General features: G+C 47.6%; 1 protein-coding gene across 1 annotated transcript in view; it reads right to left on the reverse strand.

Annotated features, from left to right (window-relative positions):
* The window catches only part of ZZEF1 (zinc finger ZZ-type and EF-hand domain containing 1), a 499621-nt gene that overhangs the window by 196534 nt on the left and 281657 nt on the right, over window positions 1-21430 (reverse strand). Inside the window, exons 26-28 of the mRNA XM_082244777.1 lie at window positions 11358-11598; window positions 9448-9527; window positions 9257-9341 (exon numbers count right to left, since the gene is read on the reverse strand). Coding sequence (XP_082100903.1) covers window positions 9257-9341; window positions 9448-9527; window positions 11358-11598 — 406 coding nt within the window. The remainder of the gene's footprint in view (window positions 1-9256; window positions 9342-9447; window positions 9528-11357; window positions 11599-21430) is intronic.

A 21430-nucleotide genomic window follows, 5' to 3' on the forward strand; every position in this document is an offset into this window, starting at 1 on the left:
TCCAAGTGGAGCACCAGATATGGAGACCTGCAGGACAAAGCTGCCAGCTCCGAAACTCTGCGAGCCGAAGTGATCACCACCAAAAAGGCGACCTTCTTGGACAACAGAGACAACGAGATCTCCCTGATCTTTTCAAAGGGAGCATGTTGTAACACGGACAGAACGAGGTTCAAGTCCCACGGAGGCAAAGGCTCCCTCCGAGGAGGGACCAGGTGTCGCACCCCTTGAACAAAAGTGCCAACCAGAGAATTAGACGCCACAGGGCGTTGAAAAAGAACGGCCAGCGCAGAAATCTGACCCTTAATCGTGGCCAACGCCAAACGCTGGTCCACACCCGCTTGAAGGAAAGACAACACCCTAGACACCGAGTATGAGCGAGGGGAAAACCCCCTGGACTCACACCAGGCAAAATAGGCCTTCCAAGTACGGTAGTATATCTTCCCCGAAGAGGCCTTTCTAGCATTGATCAAAGTATGAATGACCTCCGGGGAGAGACCCCTATCCTTCAGGACCTCGGTTTCAACAGCCAGGCCGTCAAAGCCAGCGACTGTAAAGCAGGATGGAATATCGGTCCTTAAGACAGAAGGTCTTCTCGAAGCGACAGACGCCACGGAGCGTCGACCGCCAGATTCATGAGGTCTGCGTACCAAGACCGGCGGGGCCAGTCCGGCGCCACCAGAATCACCGTTTTTGGTTCCGAGGACAGCCTGCGAAGGAACCGGGATAGCAACTGAATCGGTGGGAATGCATACATCAGTCGATACTGATGCCACGGAGCCACTAACGCGTCTGACGCGTCTGCCCGAGGATCGCGCGTCCTTGCCACGAACCTTCCCACCTTCAGACGAGACGCGAACAGGTCCACATCCGGAAGACCCCACTTCGCGCACAACATCTGGAAGACATCCGGGTGGAGCGACCATTCCCCCTGGTCCAGAGTCTGGCGGCTCAGAAAATCCGCCTGCCAGTTCTCCACCCCCGGAATATGAACTGCCGTTATCGCCGGGACGTGCGACTCGGCCCAAGACAGAATGTCGGCTACTTCCCAAGCCGCTCGGGCACTCCTGGTGCCCCCTTGGTGGTTGATGTAGGCCACCGCTGTGGCATTGTCCGTCTGCACCAGAACCCTGAAGCTTGTCCGTCCAACGTCGAAGGCAGAGATTTTATCGCCCGCAATTCCAGAATGTTGATCGGAAGGGAGGACTCCCCCTCCGACCAAGTACCCTGGGCGGACAGAACGCCCAGAACACCACCCCAGCCCCACAGGCTGGCATCCGTGGTGATCACCGTCCATGAAAGCGGACGAAAAGACTTGCCCCCCGACACCGCCGGGGACTGTAGCCACCACAGAAGGGTCGACTTTGAAAAAGGAGCGCGCGCTGTTTTTCCCCCCACAGTGCGCATGCTCGGAAACGCGTCAGTCATTACGCCGGAAGATCCTGTGGACAAGCATCACGGCCACCGTGCGGCCCAAGCCTCCATCTCACTGCGGTTTCACCCTGCTGTCCAAGCCTCCATCTCACTGCTGTGACACCCTCCACTTCCTGCTGGACAGGAAGAGGAAGAGAGGAGAGGATTATAGACTCACAGTGATGACTCCAAGCCCCAGCCTCCACATGGACACCGGAAGGACCCATCTTGTCTGCTTATACTTACCTTGATGTAAGTTTTTATTACTTGTTTGCCATATTAAATCGCAGTCTTAACTCAGAGGCGCCTGTTTTCTCTTTTGTTTGTTGCAGGTTTGGAGATCGCTTCTGCTCCCCAACAGGCTGGCCCTGAGCATCCAGACTATTTCCTCATCTCACCTTAAGACTTTATCATAGCCTTGATGTGCTACTATATGGACTATCGTTTTTATGTAGTGCTAACAGCTTGCGCCACTTGTTCCATTTCTTGTCTGTACGTAGCTGTGGTCTGCACGCGATCGCAGGCCAGATTGGGGGGGGGACCACTGGATCTAGATTATCCAGCTCGGCAGTTTATTGTAGAATCTCCCAGGGAAAAAACAGCAAAAAAAGATGCATGGAAGGAGAAAATAATTGCTAGGACCAAGAGATCCCAGCAGGAAGCCTAGGTCTTAACTCCAAATTAGACAGATTAAAACTGGATACCTATAGCAGAGGGGTTTTTTTTTTTTTTTTTCTGTCTCGTCATACTCCTGCAGAAGGTGATATAAGCCTGGAGTTATGATTTTATGGAGTGCTGTGCCCTTCGATGAACGAAAGAGAAAAGCCAAACCCTCATCTCAAACTCTTTCACTTTTTAAAAGGAAGGTACCAAAAGAGAATGAGGTAATTTGGCCAGACTATCCATCTTGTAAAGGAGATCCACGAAATGTGAGAACCTCACAGTGTAGTATCCCAAAGGACAGCCAAAAGAACCACTGACACTGGTAGCAACTCAGAGGCATCAACCCTGAAGTCAGTCTGACAAGGGAGGTAGTTTATTCAAGAGTAGCCCCTACAGGGGGGCGTGGCCTGGCGCAGCATGTAAGAGGACGTGTGTGAGAGGAGCTCCGCCGGACCGATATCCTTTACCGCTAATCCTGCAGCCCTCCGGGCACAATAATCCTCTCTTCACCTCCCGCACACCCGCGGCACCGACCTCCGCATGTCTCCGCCGAAGAAAGGCTCCGAAGCTGCGGCAAAGCTAGCTGCATTCCGGAGACTGGAGAAGGAGGCCCCGATCCAAGATGGCGCCGGCCCGCCGCTCGTGGTGGAGGCGCCCGAGAGCCCTGCTACATCCAGGGTATTGGAAGCAAAAGCCACTTGCCAGACCATGCTGACAACTAAAATCGAGGAGGTGAAGGTAGATATATCATTGATGCGCCAGGACATGCAGAAGCTAAGGGACAGAGTTGGTGAGGCTGAACACAGAATTAGCGAGGTGGAAGACTCCCTCCCCCCATTGCAAAACTCCTCAGACAGGCTGCAGCAACAAGTAAACCTTATCCTCCAAAAACAGGATGACATGGAGAATAGGCTGCGCCGCTGTAACCTGCGGTTCATTGGCCTCCCGGAGGGCTCTGAAGGTGCAGACCCCTCATCCTATTTGGAACAATTGCTCATTCAGACATATGGCAGAGAATCCTTCTCACCCACTTTTGTTGTGGAACGTGCACATCGCCTCTCAGGGCGTCCCCCCCCCTCAGGGTGCACCCCCCCGCACATTCATCGCTAAATTCCTGAACTATCGGGACAGGGATGCCATATTACGCCTGGCCAGAGTTAAGGGGAACATTCCATTTGGAAATCACAAAGTAGCGATTTTCCCCGACTTCTCTGCTGAGGTCCAGAGGCGCCGCAAGAGTTTTTTGGAGGTCAAACGCAGGCTGCGTATCAAGAATATCAAATACTCTATGTTGTACCCGGCCCGTCTTAGAGTGGAGGGTGAGGACCGAGCCCACTTCTTTGAGGATCCGGAAACCGCCATCTCCTGGTTAGAAGGACTGGAAGCCAGAGCCTGACCACCTTGCCCTGGCGACTTCATGATACTTTCTCCCTGATTGCCTATGCCTTTCACTGCTGCAGGGGTGGAGGGGGGTTTTGTAGATCCTGCGGAACTCAAGACTTTGCATCCCCCTTCCCCCCCCTCCCCCCTCATTTCCCTGGCCTGCTGCTCCTGTATTTGTCCGGCGGAGCGTCCTAGCTCCATAAATGGAACCGACTTTTCTGTTCTCTTCCTATGGATTTCCACCTGCCCATAGGCTTTGCTACCCAGCGATACACCTGTTGGTTTTCGCCCCCTACACCCGCTCAGGCGTGTGTTTGCGCCCAACTCCCCTGTTGCCCCCTGCGACTTTTGTTGGACCTGGGCCCCCGGGTCCCCTTGCTTATCCTAGCTGTATTTTTGCTGACTATCCTGGGGGTCCCTGGCTCCCTGGTTTTGCTCTTTACCAGTCGCATGTGGGCCTGTTCTGGTTGGGGCGCTTGTTTGGGAACATGCCCGCACAAGTTGGGGTTGGTGCAGGGCAGGGAGGGGGGATTGGGGTATTACCATTGTTTACAGTTTATATTTGGTACAATCTCTATACTGTTTATGTTCTATGCACATTGACCTTAAGTAATAACTGTCTGCTCTTTTACTGCCGTTTATTAATGCCAGTGTATGACCGTGGAATTGTTGGTTCTGTGGCCTTACTGCCTGAGATCCTGGGAGCCTCCGCTCCACGCTCCGTATTACCCCTGCCATGGCCGCATTGAAATTGTTGACGTGGAATGTCAGGGGTATGCGCGATAAGATTAAACGGACGGCTGTCTTTAATGTTTTACGCCGTGTCCGGGCTGACATTATAGTACTGGTGGAAACACATTTGGAGGGCCGCGTACAGCAGTCTCTCAAACGGCCCTGGGTTGGCTGGGTGCAGCACTCGGCATATAGCTCGCACTCCAGAGGTGTGGCGCTTCTGGTGGCCAAATCGGTACATTTCCAGCTCCTAGGATCTCAGGTCGACCCAATGGGTAGATAGGTCTTTCTCAAAACGTCAGTCTATGGGGAGTTGATGCTGCTGATGGCTTTCTATGTGCCCCCCCCCCCCCCTTACTCTACTGTGGTAATAATGGAGGGATTGGCGTTTATGGCACAATGCCCGGGGGCCCCGGTGATCTGGCTGGGCGACTTTAACAATGTGATGGATTCGGGCCTGGACAGGTCCGGTGGCGCCTCTTAGGCGCCGCCGGGGTCGTCCCCGACCAGGTTCTCCCGATTGTTGGAGAGCTTTGGTTTGGCCGACTCCTGGCACAGCAAATACCCCGCTCAGCGTGCGTACTCCTGCTTCTCGGCTGCACACTATTCTATATCACGCATTGACATGATATTGTTGTCTCGAACCCTGCTCCCCAGGTTACTGGCGGCGGGCTTCGCCCCACGGACTCTGTCTGATCACTGCCCTTTTTGGATACTGTTGTCCTTGCCCTGTAATAGACCTCCCCCAGCCTGGCGCCAGAATCCCGCCTGGCTCCCCTTGGTGTCTGATGGGAACGACATTGAGGGGACCTGGACACAATTCTTTTCTGATAATGAGGGCACTGCCTCCCCGGCTGCGGTGTGGGAGGCATTTAAACTGTTCGCCAGATCCACTATGATTTCCAAAATCAAAGCTGTTAAGGCGCGGGCTGCCGAGGAGATCTCCAGGGCAACGACAAATCTAACTGAAGCTGAACAGGCCTTTATGGCGGACCCGACTCCGACACATGAATCCCAGTATAAATTGACCTCTAAAGTCCTTTCCCAACTCGAATATGAGAAGGCGAAATCTAAGATGTTTTTTCAGAAGCAGAATCTGTTTGCACATGGAAAGCGGGCGGGGAAACTCCTCGCATATTTAGTCCATTGTGAGGATAGGCCCCCGGTAGTTATTACTTTAAAGGATGACCTAGGTAATGAGATCACTGATCCTGCTGCGGTGACACAGTGTTTCCGATCATTTTTTAGTACACTTTACACCTCTAGGGCCCCTGCTGACTGCACTGACATGCATAACTTTTTGGACTCTATTGACTTTCCCACTTTGACGTCCGACCAGTTGGCGACCCTCGAGGCACCCATTTCTGTGGAGGAGATTGCAACAGCCGTGTCCAAGTTCCCTAGATCTAAGGCCCCCGGTCTAGACGGCCTCCCGATTGAGTTCTTCTCCCAATATTCGGAACTCCTTTCTCCTAAATTATTGGCTTTGTTTCAATCCTTGATCAAGGATGCAGCCCTGCCCCCTTCTATGCGGGAGGCGTTAATTGTACTCATCCCCAAGCCGGGCAAGGACTTGCACGCCCCAGAGTCTTACCGTCCCATCTCTTTGCTCCCAGTAGACACTAAAATCCTTGCGAAAATTTTATCCCTCCGTCTTAACAAGGTGATCCTTTCACTCATACACTCGGACCAGGCCGGGTTCATGCCTGGGAGGAACACCTCATTTAACCTTCGCCGGTTATTCATGAATCTCCAGGCACACCACGACGGAATGGGTGGCAGGGTAGTGGTCTCCTTGGACACGGCTAAAGCATTCGACTCGGTAGAGTGGCCTTTTCTATGGACCTGCCTGGACCGATATGGCTTTGGACCTAATTTTATTAAGTGGGTCAAACTCCTATATAGCACCCCGGTAGCTAGGGTCCTGGCCAACGGCTGGCAGTCGACCGCCTTCCCTTTATCCGGTGGCACTCGACAAGGGTGCCCCCTCTCCCCCCTGTTGTATGCCCTGGCCGCGGAACCCCTGGCGATGGCCATTAGAGCACACCCCGGGATTCATGGCCTACGTAGGGGACCACTAGAGGAGAAAATCAGCATGTATGCTGATGACACTTTGCTGTATTTGGAAGACTCTCGAGAATCCCTGCTCACAGCCCTTTCTTTAATTGAACGGTACGGACGATTCTCCGGTTTTCAGATAAACTGGGATAAATCACAAATTCTTCCACTCGACGAGAGCCCGCAGGCGATCGCCCCCGCAAACCCGGCCCTACAGTGTGTATCCCGCATTAAATATTTAGGGATTCAAGTGACAGCTAGCTCAGCAGATTATGTCCCGGATAATGTTCAACCCTTGTTCCCTCTGCTTAAGGCTAAAGTTCAAGTATGGTCTAAATTACCTCTGGGAGTGATGGGTAGAGTCAATTTAATTAAAATGGTTCTCCTTCCCAAAATTCTCTATGTTGTATGGCACTCTCCTATTTATCTGCCACTCAAGCTGTTTAAGCAGATGGAATCGCTCCTCAAGACCTATGTTTGGGGCGCTAACCGGCACAAGATCTCCTGGCGCAAGCTCAAGAATCCTACAAATCTAGGGGGGTTGGCCCTGCCGGATTTTAATCTGTACTATCTGGCAGCTCAGTTGTCCCAGTTCTTTCATATAGATAAAACGGATAGAGAGCGCTTCTTGACCCTGCTCTGCCCTGGGTGGGCTTATCCCCTCGGGGACCCCCTTCTAGTTATCCTTAGAGGCGTCAGGGGTTCGTTGGAGCCCCTGTGCCCCAGATCTCTTCTATATCACTATTGTCGGATATGGGAGGTAGTAGCGTCCAGGCTTCGGTGCCCTCCGTTCCACACCTTTACCCCTCTGTGGCATAATAGCACATTGCGTGAGTTTCTCTCCATCCCTGATCTGTCTGTATGGAGTGGGAGGGGTATTCTTCTCCTTAGCCATATCTCCACGACCACTGGTCTGCGGTCTTATGAGATCCTGCGAGACCAGTTTGCGCTCCAGGGCCCCATGCACTACCGATACTTACAGCTCTCCCATGCCTATAGATCTCAATTCCCTGACGGCCCTCCTGAGATGGAATCGATTACCACCCTTGAGATTGTTAAAAGTACAGAACCCAGTCACCTCATTTCCATGTTCTACTCTGAGCTCCACACACCTTCTTCGACCACTTTAGCCTTTGCACTTAAGACCCGCTGGGAGCGTAGTGTGGGGGCCATGGAGGATGAGGAGTGGGAGGATGCCCTAGAGGCGTGCCGCAGAGTGTCGCCGAAACTGTCGGATCGCCTAACCCAGACCTTTATATTACACCAGGCTTATCTCACCCCACTTAGACTGTCCAAATATCACCCTGACTTGATCCCCTCTTGTCCTATGTGCAGAGACCCTGATGCTTCCTTCTTTCATCTATTGTGGAGCTGTCCCCAATTACAGACTTTATGGCAACAGGTAGTCACATTTCTACATGACAAAATGGGGTCTCCTCTACAACTCTCTCCTAAAGAGTGCCTCCTGGGGGTCTATCCGGACGGAGAGATGCCCAAATCCACTGTCATATTTCTTCAGGAAACCTTGTTTATAGCACGTAAATTGATAGCCAGACGGTGGATGAGACCCACTCCTCCTACTTTGGGGTTGTGGATTAAGGAAATTAATGGTGTCATCCCGTTTCATAAACTTCTATATAAACATAGGGGGTGCCCTCAGAAGTTCAACAAGATTTGGGACAAATGGGTGCAATGCCCTGATACGGCTCAGTAGTGAAGTGGGTAACTACTTTATGCTGACCGTCCCTGTTAAACCAATATTGTTTGCTTGAGTGTTGGGCCGAATGAAAGTAACTGACTACTGCCTTATTTTTTACTATGTCTGTTCTGTTTCTAAGTGTTAATTACTGTGAATATTGGTATTTTGTACCCCTGTGTATTATGAATATGGTCGAAGTTTCAATGCACGGTTTATCTTTGTATTGTACCAAAAGTTTCAATAAACCTCACTGTTTTGAAAAAAAAAAAAAGAGTAGCCCCTACAAGGGTAGTGTCAGGAACCTCAGGCTGACCATGCTCATCTTCATGAGCACAGATGTATAACTGGACTTGCAAGGATGAAAACGCATGTGCCACAGTGCAAAAATGTAAGCCCACAGATCCCAGCGCCTGGGTGGCTTATTTAAATCTGAGGCCTGCCTACTATTATTGCTAAAAATGGCATTCAGCTCTACCCTTGTGTTGCTGAAAGCCTGCTTGATCCTGAACCTACCTGAATCTGACTCTTTGGAATCCCTTGCCTACTAATGTCTTAATGTCTGCTACTGATTTCATTTACTGACCCCCAGCCTGGACATTTAACTCTGTCTGCTAATTTTGTACCTCGGTGCCAGCACGTTGCAAACCCCTGCTTTTCTCTGACCTGGACTCCGATTGTGATTTGGTACCTACATGCCAGGCTGTTACTAAAATCAGCTTGGCAGGTGACCTGACTCCTCACTTCTGCCCATCCAAACTTAGAATTCCTAAGTTTACGTTTGCTGCACCAGCTTCATAGCAGTATACTATGGCCCAGACTAGTACTAGCATGTGACACCAGAAAAACAAGATAAAAAGCCAAACTCATCACTAAACAGATGTCTCGGGGGCCTGACAGTCAAACTCTGCACGACCTGCCTAGCCAAGAACCAGAACATTGTTCTAAAATTCCTGTAACGCATCCAAAGCCAAGGAGCAAGGGGCAAGCAGGGGTCTTAGCCAAATCACTTAAAAGAGACTAGAGGATGATGATGGAGTGAGCTTAGAGCCTTTACAGGTAGACTCTTCCAAGAACTGTGAACAAATAGTGGACATGGAGGAGGGCTTATCCACCCCGATTCAGATGACACTATAACAGGTGCATTAGGTTCCAGCTTAGGGACCTCCGGTCCATCTAGGGATACTGAGTGTAGGGCTGAGGGCTAACCCTCCCTGAGCAAAAAAGGTTTTTCCCTATTCTTAAATTTATATAGCATATTACATAGTATAAAGTCATTTGTTATCAGTAAAGTAATGCTTCTGCATTGCTCACCCAACATTTCTGGATTCATTTCTGCTCCATCAACCGCAAGCTTATCATTTCCACCTGTATGCAAGCACTTCTGCTTCATTTCAAGCTGCAGGGGAAACAATACATCATCTATGTAAAATAATTGATTATAACGGTGCTGCTAGATCATTGCAGTAAATTTAACACTAAAACGAAAAAAGGAAAGCACTTACCATCCATATTCTAATGCTATCGGCCAAAGCATACACTTGGGAAAACTCCTCAGATAAAACGAGATTTCCTCCTGTTAGCACTGGTTGGGGGGGAGGAAAAAGATGTTCAGTGCTTTAATTGTAATCTACAATACAAATGTTAAAGCCAACATCTTTTTTAGTTTTGGATAGAGTGGGAAAGGATAAGAACCCCTGAAGGATTTTTACCGCTATCAGTGGCTCTCTTAAGACAAATTTTCCCTCATGTATTCTCCCAGTGACAACCGTTTTTACCAAACATGAAGTGAGAGAAAATTCGCTACAAAAAAACACAGGAACAGTGTAGGCGAGGTTAAGAATTTTACCTGAATATTTAACGTTATCCCATAATATAAAAGAATGGGAGGTGCCTTTAGATCTTGTATAGAAAAGCTCAAATCTTACAGTGAGAAATTGAGAATATTGGTCTCCCATTGCAAATTGTAGAAAGTGTTAGCATGCAGAAAAATGGGAATTTTAAGATACACATATCCATTGATGCCAGAAAGAAGTACTCCTCTCCTGTAACATCCTTCATAAATGTATCAATGGATTCCCCCAAGCAGTTGTTCTCCCCCAAAAGGCACATGTAACAGACCTTTTGCAAGTAGAATTAGCTGAGGGTCGGCATGGGGGTAGGGTGGGATGGGAAGTGAAGGCTAAGGAAGCAAAAGGGTTCAATTCCTTCCCAGCTTGGAGAGCACTTTTGGTCCTGGGCATTACGACATAGCAAAGATCATCAGGCCCTAGATATCTTGAGGTTTAAATAACGGGTTCCACCAGCATACTCACCAAGAAGGTTAAAATCGTGGGCACCTAATCTTGTAAACTTGACTATAATTTCATTGATTTGAACTGGTGATAAATATAGGGGTTTATTTACTTTTTCCATGTGACAAATCTGCAGTTTTGTTAATTTAGTTTATGGCTTAAACCTCTGGCTTCAAAAATGATTAAATGGACTGAAACAATGCCTGTGCTCAAATCCAGATAACTTACACATATACTTTACAATGAGGTGTTGTGAGCGACAGCTCCAGAGAATTGGTGACTACAGCAGTCAGCCGTAGGCTGATAAGTTGTCATGTTACATCTGAAAGGATGGGTGAAGAGGCTCTAAAACAAAGGGGTAATTCTACCTGTCACCTGTGGCAAGAACTGGACTACAGTTAGGACTATCTTACTACATGTATAACAATTTCTACAGAGCACCTAATATCAATAACAGTCAGGGCTTTACCTACTGGGAGAAGAAAAAATATTTTTGTAGAACCAGAGACTAGGTGTAGAGATGTCTCAGTAAAATAAGAAGTGATAGGATGGTGACTTTGCCATGTGATCAGAATTAATGCAGAATCTATCACAACCAGTTGGTGAATACTGTAAAAGACTACCATGATCGCCATCTGCCTGAATGCAGATGCTGTTCAGCTGAAAAATTTCCACCAAACATTTTTGATTTTCAAATCTAAGGATGTTGGCCAGAAGGTGGCTGACAGGGCCACTCTGAGTCCAAGACAGTGTGAGTCTAAGAACTATACAGAACACAAGCAACTTATACATGCAAAAGCAGGTGATTTGGGTATAACTCCTAGCATATGAGCATGCCACCCACTGTAAAAAGAATGGTTTAAAATGGGACCTCCAGCTGTAAATTTTCAGCAGTTCTGGCTAGTGACAGTGATCCCAGGATTTTCCAGCCCTGAACAGAAGGCAATCCATCATTTGCTCTAAACAATACAGACCGAATCCATTTCCTTACAATCCCTACAAACATTCATGTTACATAGGCTACCTGGAAATCAGAGCGAAGACACAGCACTAATCAATATCACGTCTAAAATTTGATTCTTAATATGATTTATCAGAATAAAATGCTCTTGGATAATTACCATATTTTTGTAATTTCCCAAATAACTGTGGTGTAAGGTATATGAGAACAGCAAAGGTACAGTTCACAGCTTGATCCACTGCAGTACCAACCACTATATCATTCTTTATTGGCTGTTTCTTGATTGCATGCACCAATCCTTTGAAAAGTTCAGAGTTAGGGCCACAGTAATCCTGGGTAGGATCTGAGTTTGCAAAGTCAAGGAGAAAGTTACGACAGTCATCTGCATGAGAGTTCCTAGTCTGGAAATAAAATAATAATGTAAAAAAGCATTTACATAGTATTAGGTTCCAATTTAAAACTAATGTTGCAATACTTTTATAGTTTTAACAATTAAATCAGCTATTACTTTCATCAACTGAGCAATTTAGATCTTGTCAATTTAAAATAAAATGCAGTATAAGGCTACTGGGACAATGATGTTAGCAAGGCATCTGCACTGGACAGCAGTGGTGCAATCTGGGCAATTAAACTGGGAATATATGAAAAATGCACTAAAGCTGGGGTTATCTAAAATAAGTAACAAAAAAAAATGAAAGAGAAAAGAAAGAAACAGTAGCTTTACTTCCACCTGTAAATCTTCCCTGTTGGTCATTGAGTGAGGATACTTCATTAAAGAATTGACTAACAGAGAGGTTTAGTTTGCAAAGGATTGCAGAACAAGTTAAAATTTTACTTGAAAGGTTTATAAATTCAGCCCCCTTTACAGTGCCTTGAAAAAAAATTTCAAGGCACATTCAAAAACACATTATGTCAAATTTTGTTACAAATAAACATCTGAAAAGTGTGGCGTGCATTTGTATTCAGCCCCCTTTACTCTGATACCCCTAACTAAAATCTAGAGGATCGAATTGCCTTCAGAAGTCACCTAATTATTAAATAAGAGTCCAGGTGTTTGTAACATAATCTCAGTATAAATACATTTGTTCCGCAAAGCCCTCAGAGGTATGTTGGAGAACCTTAGGGAACAAACAGCATCATGAAGGCCAAAGAACACACCAAACAGGTCAGGGATAAAGTTGTGGTGAAGTTTAAAGCAGAGTTAGGTTTTCAAAAAATATCCCAAGCACTGAACATCTTACGGAGCACTGTTCAATCCATCATCCGAAAATCAAAATAATATGGCAAAACTACCAAGACATGGCTGTCCACCTAAACTGACAAGCTGGGCAAGGACAGCATTAGTCAGAGAAGCAGCCAAGAGGCCCATGGTAACTGCAGAGATCCACAGCTCAGGTGGGAGAATCTGTCCATAGGACAACTTAGTTGTGCACTCCACAAATCTGGCCATAATGGAAGATTAGCAAGTAAAAAGCCATTGTTGAAAGAAAGTCATAAGTCCCGTTTAGTGTTTGCGAGAAGCCATGTGGGGGCTACAGCAAACATGTGGAAGAAGGTGCTCTGGTCTGATAAGACCAAATTTGAACTATTTGGTCTAAAAGCAAAACGGCATGTGTGGCGGAAAACTAACACTGCACATCACCCTGAACACACCATCTGCACCGTGAAAAAGGGTGGTGGCAGCATTATGTTGTGGGGATTTGTTTCCTTAGCAGGGACAGGAAAGCTGGTCAGAGTTGATCGGGAGATGGATGGAGCCAAATTCAGGGCAATCCTAAAAGAAAGTCTGTTAGAATCTGCAAAAGACTTGAGACTAGGGCAAAGGTTTAGCTTAGAGCAGGACAACAATCCTAAACATACAGCCAGAGCTACAATAGAATGGTTTAGACCAAAGCATATTCATGTGTTAGAATGGCCCAGTCCAAGTCCATACCTAAATCCCATTGAGAAACCATGCCAAGACTTGAAAATTGCTGTTCACAGACACCATCCATTCAATCTGACAGAGCCTGAGCTATTTTGCAAAAAATAATTTAAAAAAATGGCACTCTCTAAAGCTGGTAGAGACATCCCCAAAAAGACTTGCAGCTGTAATTGCAGCAAAAGGTGGCTCTACAAAGTATTGACTCTATTGGCTGAATAGAAATGCAAGCCACACTTTCAGATATTTGTAAAAAATTTTGAAAACCATTTATCATTTTCCTTCCACTTCCCAATTATGCGCCACTTTGTGTTGGTCTATCACATAAAATCCCAATAAAAATGGATTTTTGTAAGATCTTACCGTAAAATCCTTTTCTCTTAAGCTCATTGACAGACGTAGTCTTCTTGATTCTCAAGAGCTGGGTTATGTTGTCTCCGCAGGAGTAGGACTAGGCAGAAAGACAAAACGTTCTGGCTCCACCCTAGGGGCAGTCCCTGAGGGTATATCCTCCCTCTCTCTGCTACAGGGAATCAGTTCTGTTCTAAAGCAGTAACAGAGAATTTAACCCAACCCAACTCAATGATAGAGGGGCGGGTACTACGTCTGTCAATGAGCTTAAGAGAAAAGGATTTTACGGTAAGATCTTACAAAAATCCATTTTTCTCTATCGCTCATTGACAGACGTAGTCTTCTTGATTCTCAAGAGCTGGGACATCCAGAAGCAGTGCCACAAATGAGGGGTGGGATTGACAAAAATCAAAATCCAATCTAGAAGGCCCAACCGGTGCCAAACTAGAAGTTTTAAAAGCTCATTATAAACAAGGAATGAGACTCAAATGAAAATTTCCAACGGAAAAAAACCCTCGAGGTAGACCACTGGTCTCCTCAAATGGCGGCCTGCAAAACCTTGCGGCCAAACGAGGCATCAGACGATGCCATTATATCAACTTTATAATGTTTTGTAAAGGTATGCACCGACGACCAGGTAGCCGCCTTGCACACCTGGACCACTGACGCCTGATGGCGAAAGGCCCATGACGCACTAAGTGCCCGAGTGGAGTGCGCCTTAACAGGGAACGGGGGCTCCCGACCCTTAATAGAATAAGCCTGTACCACCGTCTGTCTGATCCATTTGGAAATGGTCGCGGCAGATGCAGGCAACCCCTTTTTGGGTCCATCCGGGATCACAAAAAGTGAATCCGTCTTGCGAAACGAGTCTGTCGTTTTCAAGCATACCCTGATCGCCCGGACCACATCCAAGGAGTGTAAAGCAAACTCCCGAGGGTGACTGGGCTTAGGACACAGGGAAGGTAATACAATTTCTTCATTCAGATGAAATTCTGAAACCACTTTTGGTAGGAAGGATGGATTCGGACGAAGAACCACTTTATCTCTATGAACCACCAGATATGGGGAACGACAAGATAAAGCGGCCAGTTCTGACACCCTGCGTGCAGAAGTGATAGCCACCAAGAAGGCCACCTTCTGGGACAACGTGGGTAGAGGAATCTCCCTAATATCTTCAAAGGGAGGTTTCTGAAGAACCGACAATACTAAATTAAGATCCCAGGGTGGTAACGGCGCGCGCACTGGCGGAGCCAGATGTCGCACCCCCTGGATGAAATTCCGCACCAAGGAATGAGTAGCCAAAGGCTTCTGAAAGAAGATAGCTAATGCTGAGACCTGACCCTTGATAGTGCTCATGGCCAGTTTCTGCTCAACCCCTTGTTGCAGAAAGGCTAATATTCGGCTAACCGAATAAGTCCGTGGACGGAACCCCAGAGGTTCACACCATGCAATGTAGGACTTCCATGTACGATGATAAGTCTTTCTGGAAGTCGCTTTCCTTGCTTCAACTAGAGTAGGAATAACTGAAGCTGACAAACCTTTGTCCTTCAGCACCTGGGTTTCAATAGCCAGGCCGTTAAAGCCAGCGATCGTAAAGCAGGATGGAAGATCGGTCCCTGAGACAGTAGGTCCTCCCTGAGAGGAAGTCTCCACGGGACGTCCGCGACCAGTCTGACCACGTCGGCGTACCAAGTTCGACGAGGCCAGTCCGGAGCTACCAGAATTACTGGAATTCCTTCCTCCTCTATCCTGCGAAGAAGTCTTGGCAGTAACGCGAGAGGAGGAAAGGCATACATTAGCTGGTATTGCCCCCACGGGGCGATCAATGCGTCTGCGGTCTCTGCTAGAGGATCGCGGGAGCGAGCCACGAATCTCTGTACTTTCCTGTTGAATCGTGATGCCAACAGATCCACATCCGGGGTGCCCCACCGTAGGCACAACTGGTGGAAAACTTCTGGATGGAGGGACCATTCCCCCTGATCCAGAGTCTGACGGCTGAGATAATCTGCCTGCCAATTCTCCACCCCCGGAATGAACACCGCAGAGATAGCTGGAACAAATCGTTCCGCCCAGCGAAGAATGCAAGCCACTTCTTTGGCCGCTCGGACACTCTTGGTGCCCCCCTGGTGATTGACATAAGCCACGGCCGTGGCATTGTCCGACTGGATCCGAACCGGGCTGCCCTGGAGCTGCTTGGTCCAGTGAATCAGACAAAGTCTGATCGCTCTCAGTTCCAATACATTTATCGGTAACCTGGATTCTTCCGGGGACCAAAGTCCCTGGACAGATAACTGACCGAGAATTCCTCCCCATCCGGATAGACTGGCATCCGTGGTCACTATCGTCCAATATATTGGCAGAAATGACTTTCCCTGGCTGAGCATCGGAGACCGAAGCCACCAGATCAGAGACTCTCTGGTCTGTTTGCTCAATCGGATCTGATTGTCCAGGGATTCCGGATTCCGATTCCATCTGAGAAGAATCTCTTGCTGAAGAATTCGGGTATGGGACTGGGCAAATGGGACTGCTTCGAAGGAAGCCACCATCAACCCCAGAACCCTCATGCAAGTCCGAAGGGAAGACCAGCTGTTGGATAGTAACAACTGGACTGCAGATTGAATCTTTCGGAGTTTCCCTACCGGAAGAAAAACTCTTGTCCTGACTGTGTCTAGAATTAGACCCAGATATTCGAGCCTCTGGGTGGGAACCAGAAATGACTTTTGCTGGTTCACCAGCCACCCGAATTCCTGTAAAGAAATCATAGTAATTTCTATGTTTTGTAGCAAGGTCTGAGGAGACTCTGCATGAAGCAGAAGATTGTCTAGGTAACCTAGAATCGATATGCCTCTTTGGCGCAGTAGTGCCAACATTGGGGCCAACACCTTCGTGAAGACCCGAGGAGCCGTGGCGAGACCGAAAGGTAACGCCACAAACTGATAGTGGTTCTCTTCTACGGAAAAGCGTAGAAACCGCTGATGTCCTGCGAAAATGGGAATGTGAAGATAGGCGTCCTTGATGTCTATGGACGCTAGGACATCCCCTGGATGCAGGAAGGCTGCTACTGTGCGAATGGACTCCATTCTGAATTTTCTTATGTTGACAAAAGAATTGAGTGCCCTTAAGTCCAGAATTGGACGCACTTTGCCCTCTTTCCTGGGTATTGTAAATAGGTTTGAATAAAACCCTTGAAAACGTTCTGTCCAAGGAACGTGGACTACCACTCCTTGTTGTAGTAAATCCGTGACTGCTCTCCGCAGATCTTCTAAACGACCCGGGGATAGTCGGATATTGGAAGGGAAGAATCGCGCCGGTGGGAGAGATCGAAACTCGATCTTGTACCCTGACCTTATGACTTTGCAAACCCACTTGTCCGGGATTCTGGAAAGCCATGGATCCGGGAACCGGCGAAGACGTCCCCCCACCCCAGTTATGGGTGGGGGCGCACCTTCAGGCTTTGGACGATTTATCTTCAGGTCTGGAGGGGGCGGGCTTTTGCTTGCCCGACCAACGACCCCTGACGCCTCCTGAAGGAGCTTTGGAGGACTTAATTTTTTCACCCGAGGGACGAAAAAACCTCTTGTGAGCAGAAAAAGAAGGCCCTCGTCTTTGACGAGTTCCTTTACCTTTAAAATTTTGCGGTAAAAAGGTGCTCTTTCCACCCGTGAGATCCTTAATGATCTCATCTAAGTTGGCTCCAAATAGACGCTCTCCTAAAAAGGGGATATTAGCCAATGCTTTTTTGGAACCTTGGTCGGCTAACCAACCTTTTAGCCACAGTGTACGCCTGAGAACCACTGCTGAGACTGATGCTCGCGCCAATAATGGAGTGGCGTCTAACGCCGCATCACGCACAAACTGTAACGCCTGTATCATTTGTTCCAACATATCTGATACCGCCTGAGGGACCTCTTCTAAGTCCCGGCGTAACCACTTGGTCCATTCAGTTACAGCCTGCGAAACCAGACCAATAGCTATTATAGGTCTGAAAGCTGATCCAATCAAAGACAAACATGGTGCGAGACATAGCTTCTATCTTGCGATCCACTGGATCTTTAAAAGATGGAGCGTCTTCTAGAGGAATAACCGTGGCTTTATTCAATCTAGCAATTGGTGAATCCACCACAGGTGGTTCTGTCCATTTTTTAATGAGAGTTTCCTCAAACGGATAACGCCTGTTAATGCGTTTAGAAATAGTAAAAGTGCGTTTTGGCAGACGCCATTCTTCTTCGATTGGATTGCCAAAACATTTGGGCAATGGAAAAACCTTCGCCACTTTGATGCGTTTTTTAGTCCCAAAAGGGATTTCAGTTTCAGCTATTTCCGACGGAATACCCTGTAATCTTAAGGTTTCTTGAACAGATACAATGAGTGCGTTTACCAACGCTTCCTCTCTGGCTATGGCTGATGCCGAAACATCCTCCTCACTGTCTGAAGAGACAGCACCCGAGACACCAATCCCAGATGAAGTACCTGCAACTGCAGAAATATGCTCAGAGTCTGAATCCGAGGTTTCAGATAATAAGGGGTTAGGCGGGGGTCGCTTTCTTGCGCCCTGTCCCTGACAAGCCACTTCCACCCGGGACACAAAAGTTTCCATGATAGCTGACAAAGATTCAATCGTCAGTGGGGTGCTGGAGGATCCTGCAGACCCCTCGAGGGGATCCGGAGGAGATACATGAGTGGCAGGATCCATGTTAATCCAGGACACCTTTGCCAGAAAAAACAAAAAAACTTTTTTTTTTTTTTTTATGTGTCTCCCCCTAGCGCAATAGCGCCCCTCAGAGTACCTGCTTCTCGATCCCCACAGAGAGAGAGAGGGACCCCCAAGGCTCACCAACCGATGCAGTGAAGTTTCCAACCAACTGCAGTCAGCGTCTGTCTTTTACAGACTGGAAGGAGCTGTTGCTTTTTCCCGGGTAGAAGGACGTGGCTCCGCCCCCTGTGTACGCCTTCCGGCGTTCCCAGCTCTCCACGAGGTAGCTGGGCTCATGAAACATGGCCGCCCCCATACAAGAGACATAAGACTCCAAAAACATGGCGGCCGGCGTGACCTGAGGACATACATGCACTTGGTCTACGGCAAAATGGCGGCGGACCGCCGAAATCGTTTTCCCAGCACATCCACCTGCATCTCTGCTAAGTGGCGATATATTGATCTACAGGAGATACACTACAAATAAGGTAGGATTATACCTCCTATGTCTGCTGTAATATTACAGTCTGCTGGGTAGAGTGTTAGCTCTCAAACCAAGTCCACTTCCCAAAAACACATACTGTATTTACAAGGGGGACTTCTTAGTGTCAGATATATACTGACCATGTATGGAGGGGCCCATAATTCATACTGCCTCATAACGAGGAAAGAAAAAAGGGAACGTTTACTCACCATACCAAACCGACAGGCACCCTCTCTTCACAATACCCTCTCCACCGGGGTGGGGGGTTGTGGACCACTCCGGACGCCTCGACTCTCTGGTTCCTGGCGTCCAAGCGAGACTTTTAACTCGCAAGGTCAGTCCCTCCACTGGGACTCCGTCGCGGCCGACCCAGCGCGGAGCTCTGGTCTGCACGCGCTCGTAGGCAGAAACCGGGGTGACCACTGGATCTCAACATCCAGCCCGTCGCCCGGCCCCGCATACTTACTTGAATGTGTCGCGGCCGACCAAGCGCAATGCAATGGTCTGCGCGCGCTCGTAGGCCGGCTGGGGTGACCACAAGTGTCGCCCAGTCCGGCGTTTTTGCTTGAAGATCTCACAGGAAAAAACACTGGAGAAAAACTACCTAAAAAAAAGTCTTTTCTAAAGAAAAAAATCTTGCCAGGACCAAAAGATCCCAGCAAGGAACTTAGGTCCTTACTCCTGACTAGACAGAAAAAAACTGATTCCCTGTAGCAGAGAGAGGGAGGATATACCCTCAGGGACTGCCCCTAGGGTGGAGCCAGAACGTTTTGTCTTTCTGCCTAGTCCTACTCCTGCGGAGACAACATAACCCAGCTCTTGAGAATCAAGAAGACTACGTCTGTCAATGAGCGATAGAGAAAATAAGATTACATTTTTGGTTGTAACATGACACAATGTGGAAAATTTCAAGGGGTAGGAATACTTTTTCAAGGCACTGTATCTCTAGAGTTACTGATGATTTGACATGTGGCTTTAACTAAAGGTAACCTATGTTTATCCAAGAATTCATCAAACACTCTGTTTAAATCACTTAAGCTTGTGACAACTTTTTCTTTAGTAACTTGGAGACCATAAACACAGGGGTACATCAGTACACAAGAAGGAAACCTAACACACAACACATGCATTTTCTTTTCCTGTTGGTACTGGAGGCATGATATTTCCTTTCCAGTTGTTACTAATTTCTACTGCTTTCTGGGGGGGAAAAAAACATATTCCTGTAGAAGACAGGTTAGTAAAATCAGACATTATTTTACTGCTCCTTACTGACAAAAGGAAGCAGACAAAACAAAAACTTTAGGATCAGACTTTAGGAACAGTCAAACCCACCAACAACCAAAAGGAGGTCTATTCCTACCACATACCGTGGAGGTATGATATCAAATACAATGCCTGCAAATATAGTAAAACAAATGCTAACCTTAGCGAACATATTTGCATTCAAGAGTTCTTCAACCCATTATTTTATTTATTTACCTACCAGTTTCTTGTATCTCTTGTGGTCTCCAGAAATAAGCCTTCTTCAAGTTAATGGGTCAAAAAAGTAAGAGTTTTATTCTCCTTGTTAATTTTGTTTTGCATTAGAGCAATATGATTCTAGGGGGAGAGCAACATACCCCAGCATGGAAAGATCCAAAAAGGTACCCAAGAGATAAAAGAAACAGTAGGGTAAGCCCACCAATATTAACCTATTACTTAAATATCAGTTCTGGATGGAATGAAAAAAGGTCTGAGACTATCCCGTGCACTGGAAATAATGTGTAGATGTGTTGGAGATGTGCAGTAATATACAGTAGATGTATACAGGGAGAAAAAGGGGGAGTATGCTGCCACCTCTGTATTTCCAAATGGAAATCTAGATAATGGATAAAAAGGGGTATGAGGTAGGCGCTTCTCCGGTAAGTGTAATATTGATAGCTGAACCAAATCTATTTATTATGCAATGAACAATGAATATAATTAAGATGCAATAAACAATAAATAATCATACAGTGATATGAAAGTGCTTGATATTATTTCAACCAAGTGCTAGGAATTGTGATGCCCTTCCTTAGCCACTAGAGGGAGTGGCGTGCACAACAATAAATATACAAGATGCAAATATAGTGATGAATTGATAGGTGATCTAGTAAAGTGCCAGTGTATATTAAAAAATGAAAAATGCGGGGGGGGGGCGCGCCAAGACGTCGGTCACACCGGATGTGTTCGCAAGGAGCTCCGGATGGCCTGAGACCAATCGAACTGCATCCTCCGTTCCAAGCCCTCATTCCGGGGAGATAACACCACCACCAACCTCCTTGTGCTATAAGGCATCGACTGGTATCTATATTTGCCGCCTGGGAGCTGGATTTCTGCGCAGTCACCATTGAGGCCTAGCCGCGGCCTGCGACCACCAATCTAACTGCATCCCCTGTCCCCAGCCCTAATCCCGGGGAGATACCATCACCACGGGCCTCCTTGTGCTATAAGGCATCGACTGGTACCTATATTTGCCGCCTGGGAGCTGGATTTCCACGCGGTCACCATCAAGGCCTAGCAGCGGCCTGCGAACGATCTAACTGCATCCTCCATTCCCAGCCCTCATCCTGGGGAGATACCACCCCCACCGGCCTCCTTGTGCTGTAAGGCATCCACTGGCACCTATATTTACAGCCTGGGAGCTGGATTTCTGCGCAGTCACCATCGAGGCCTAGCCGTGGCCTGCAACCAATCTAACTGCATCCTCCGTTCCTAGCCCTCATCCCAGGGAGATAACACCACCACCAGCATCCTTGTGTTGTA

This window comes from Pelophylax lessonae (genome assembly GCF_965119305.1).
Source record: "Pelophylax lessonae genome assembly, chromosome: 2".
NCBI classification, from domain to species: domain Eukaryota; kingdom Metazoa; phylum Chordata; class Amphibia; order Anura; family Ranidae; genus Pelophylax; species Pelophylax lessonae.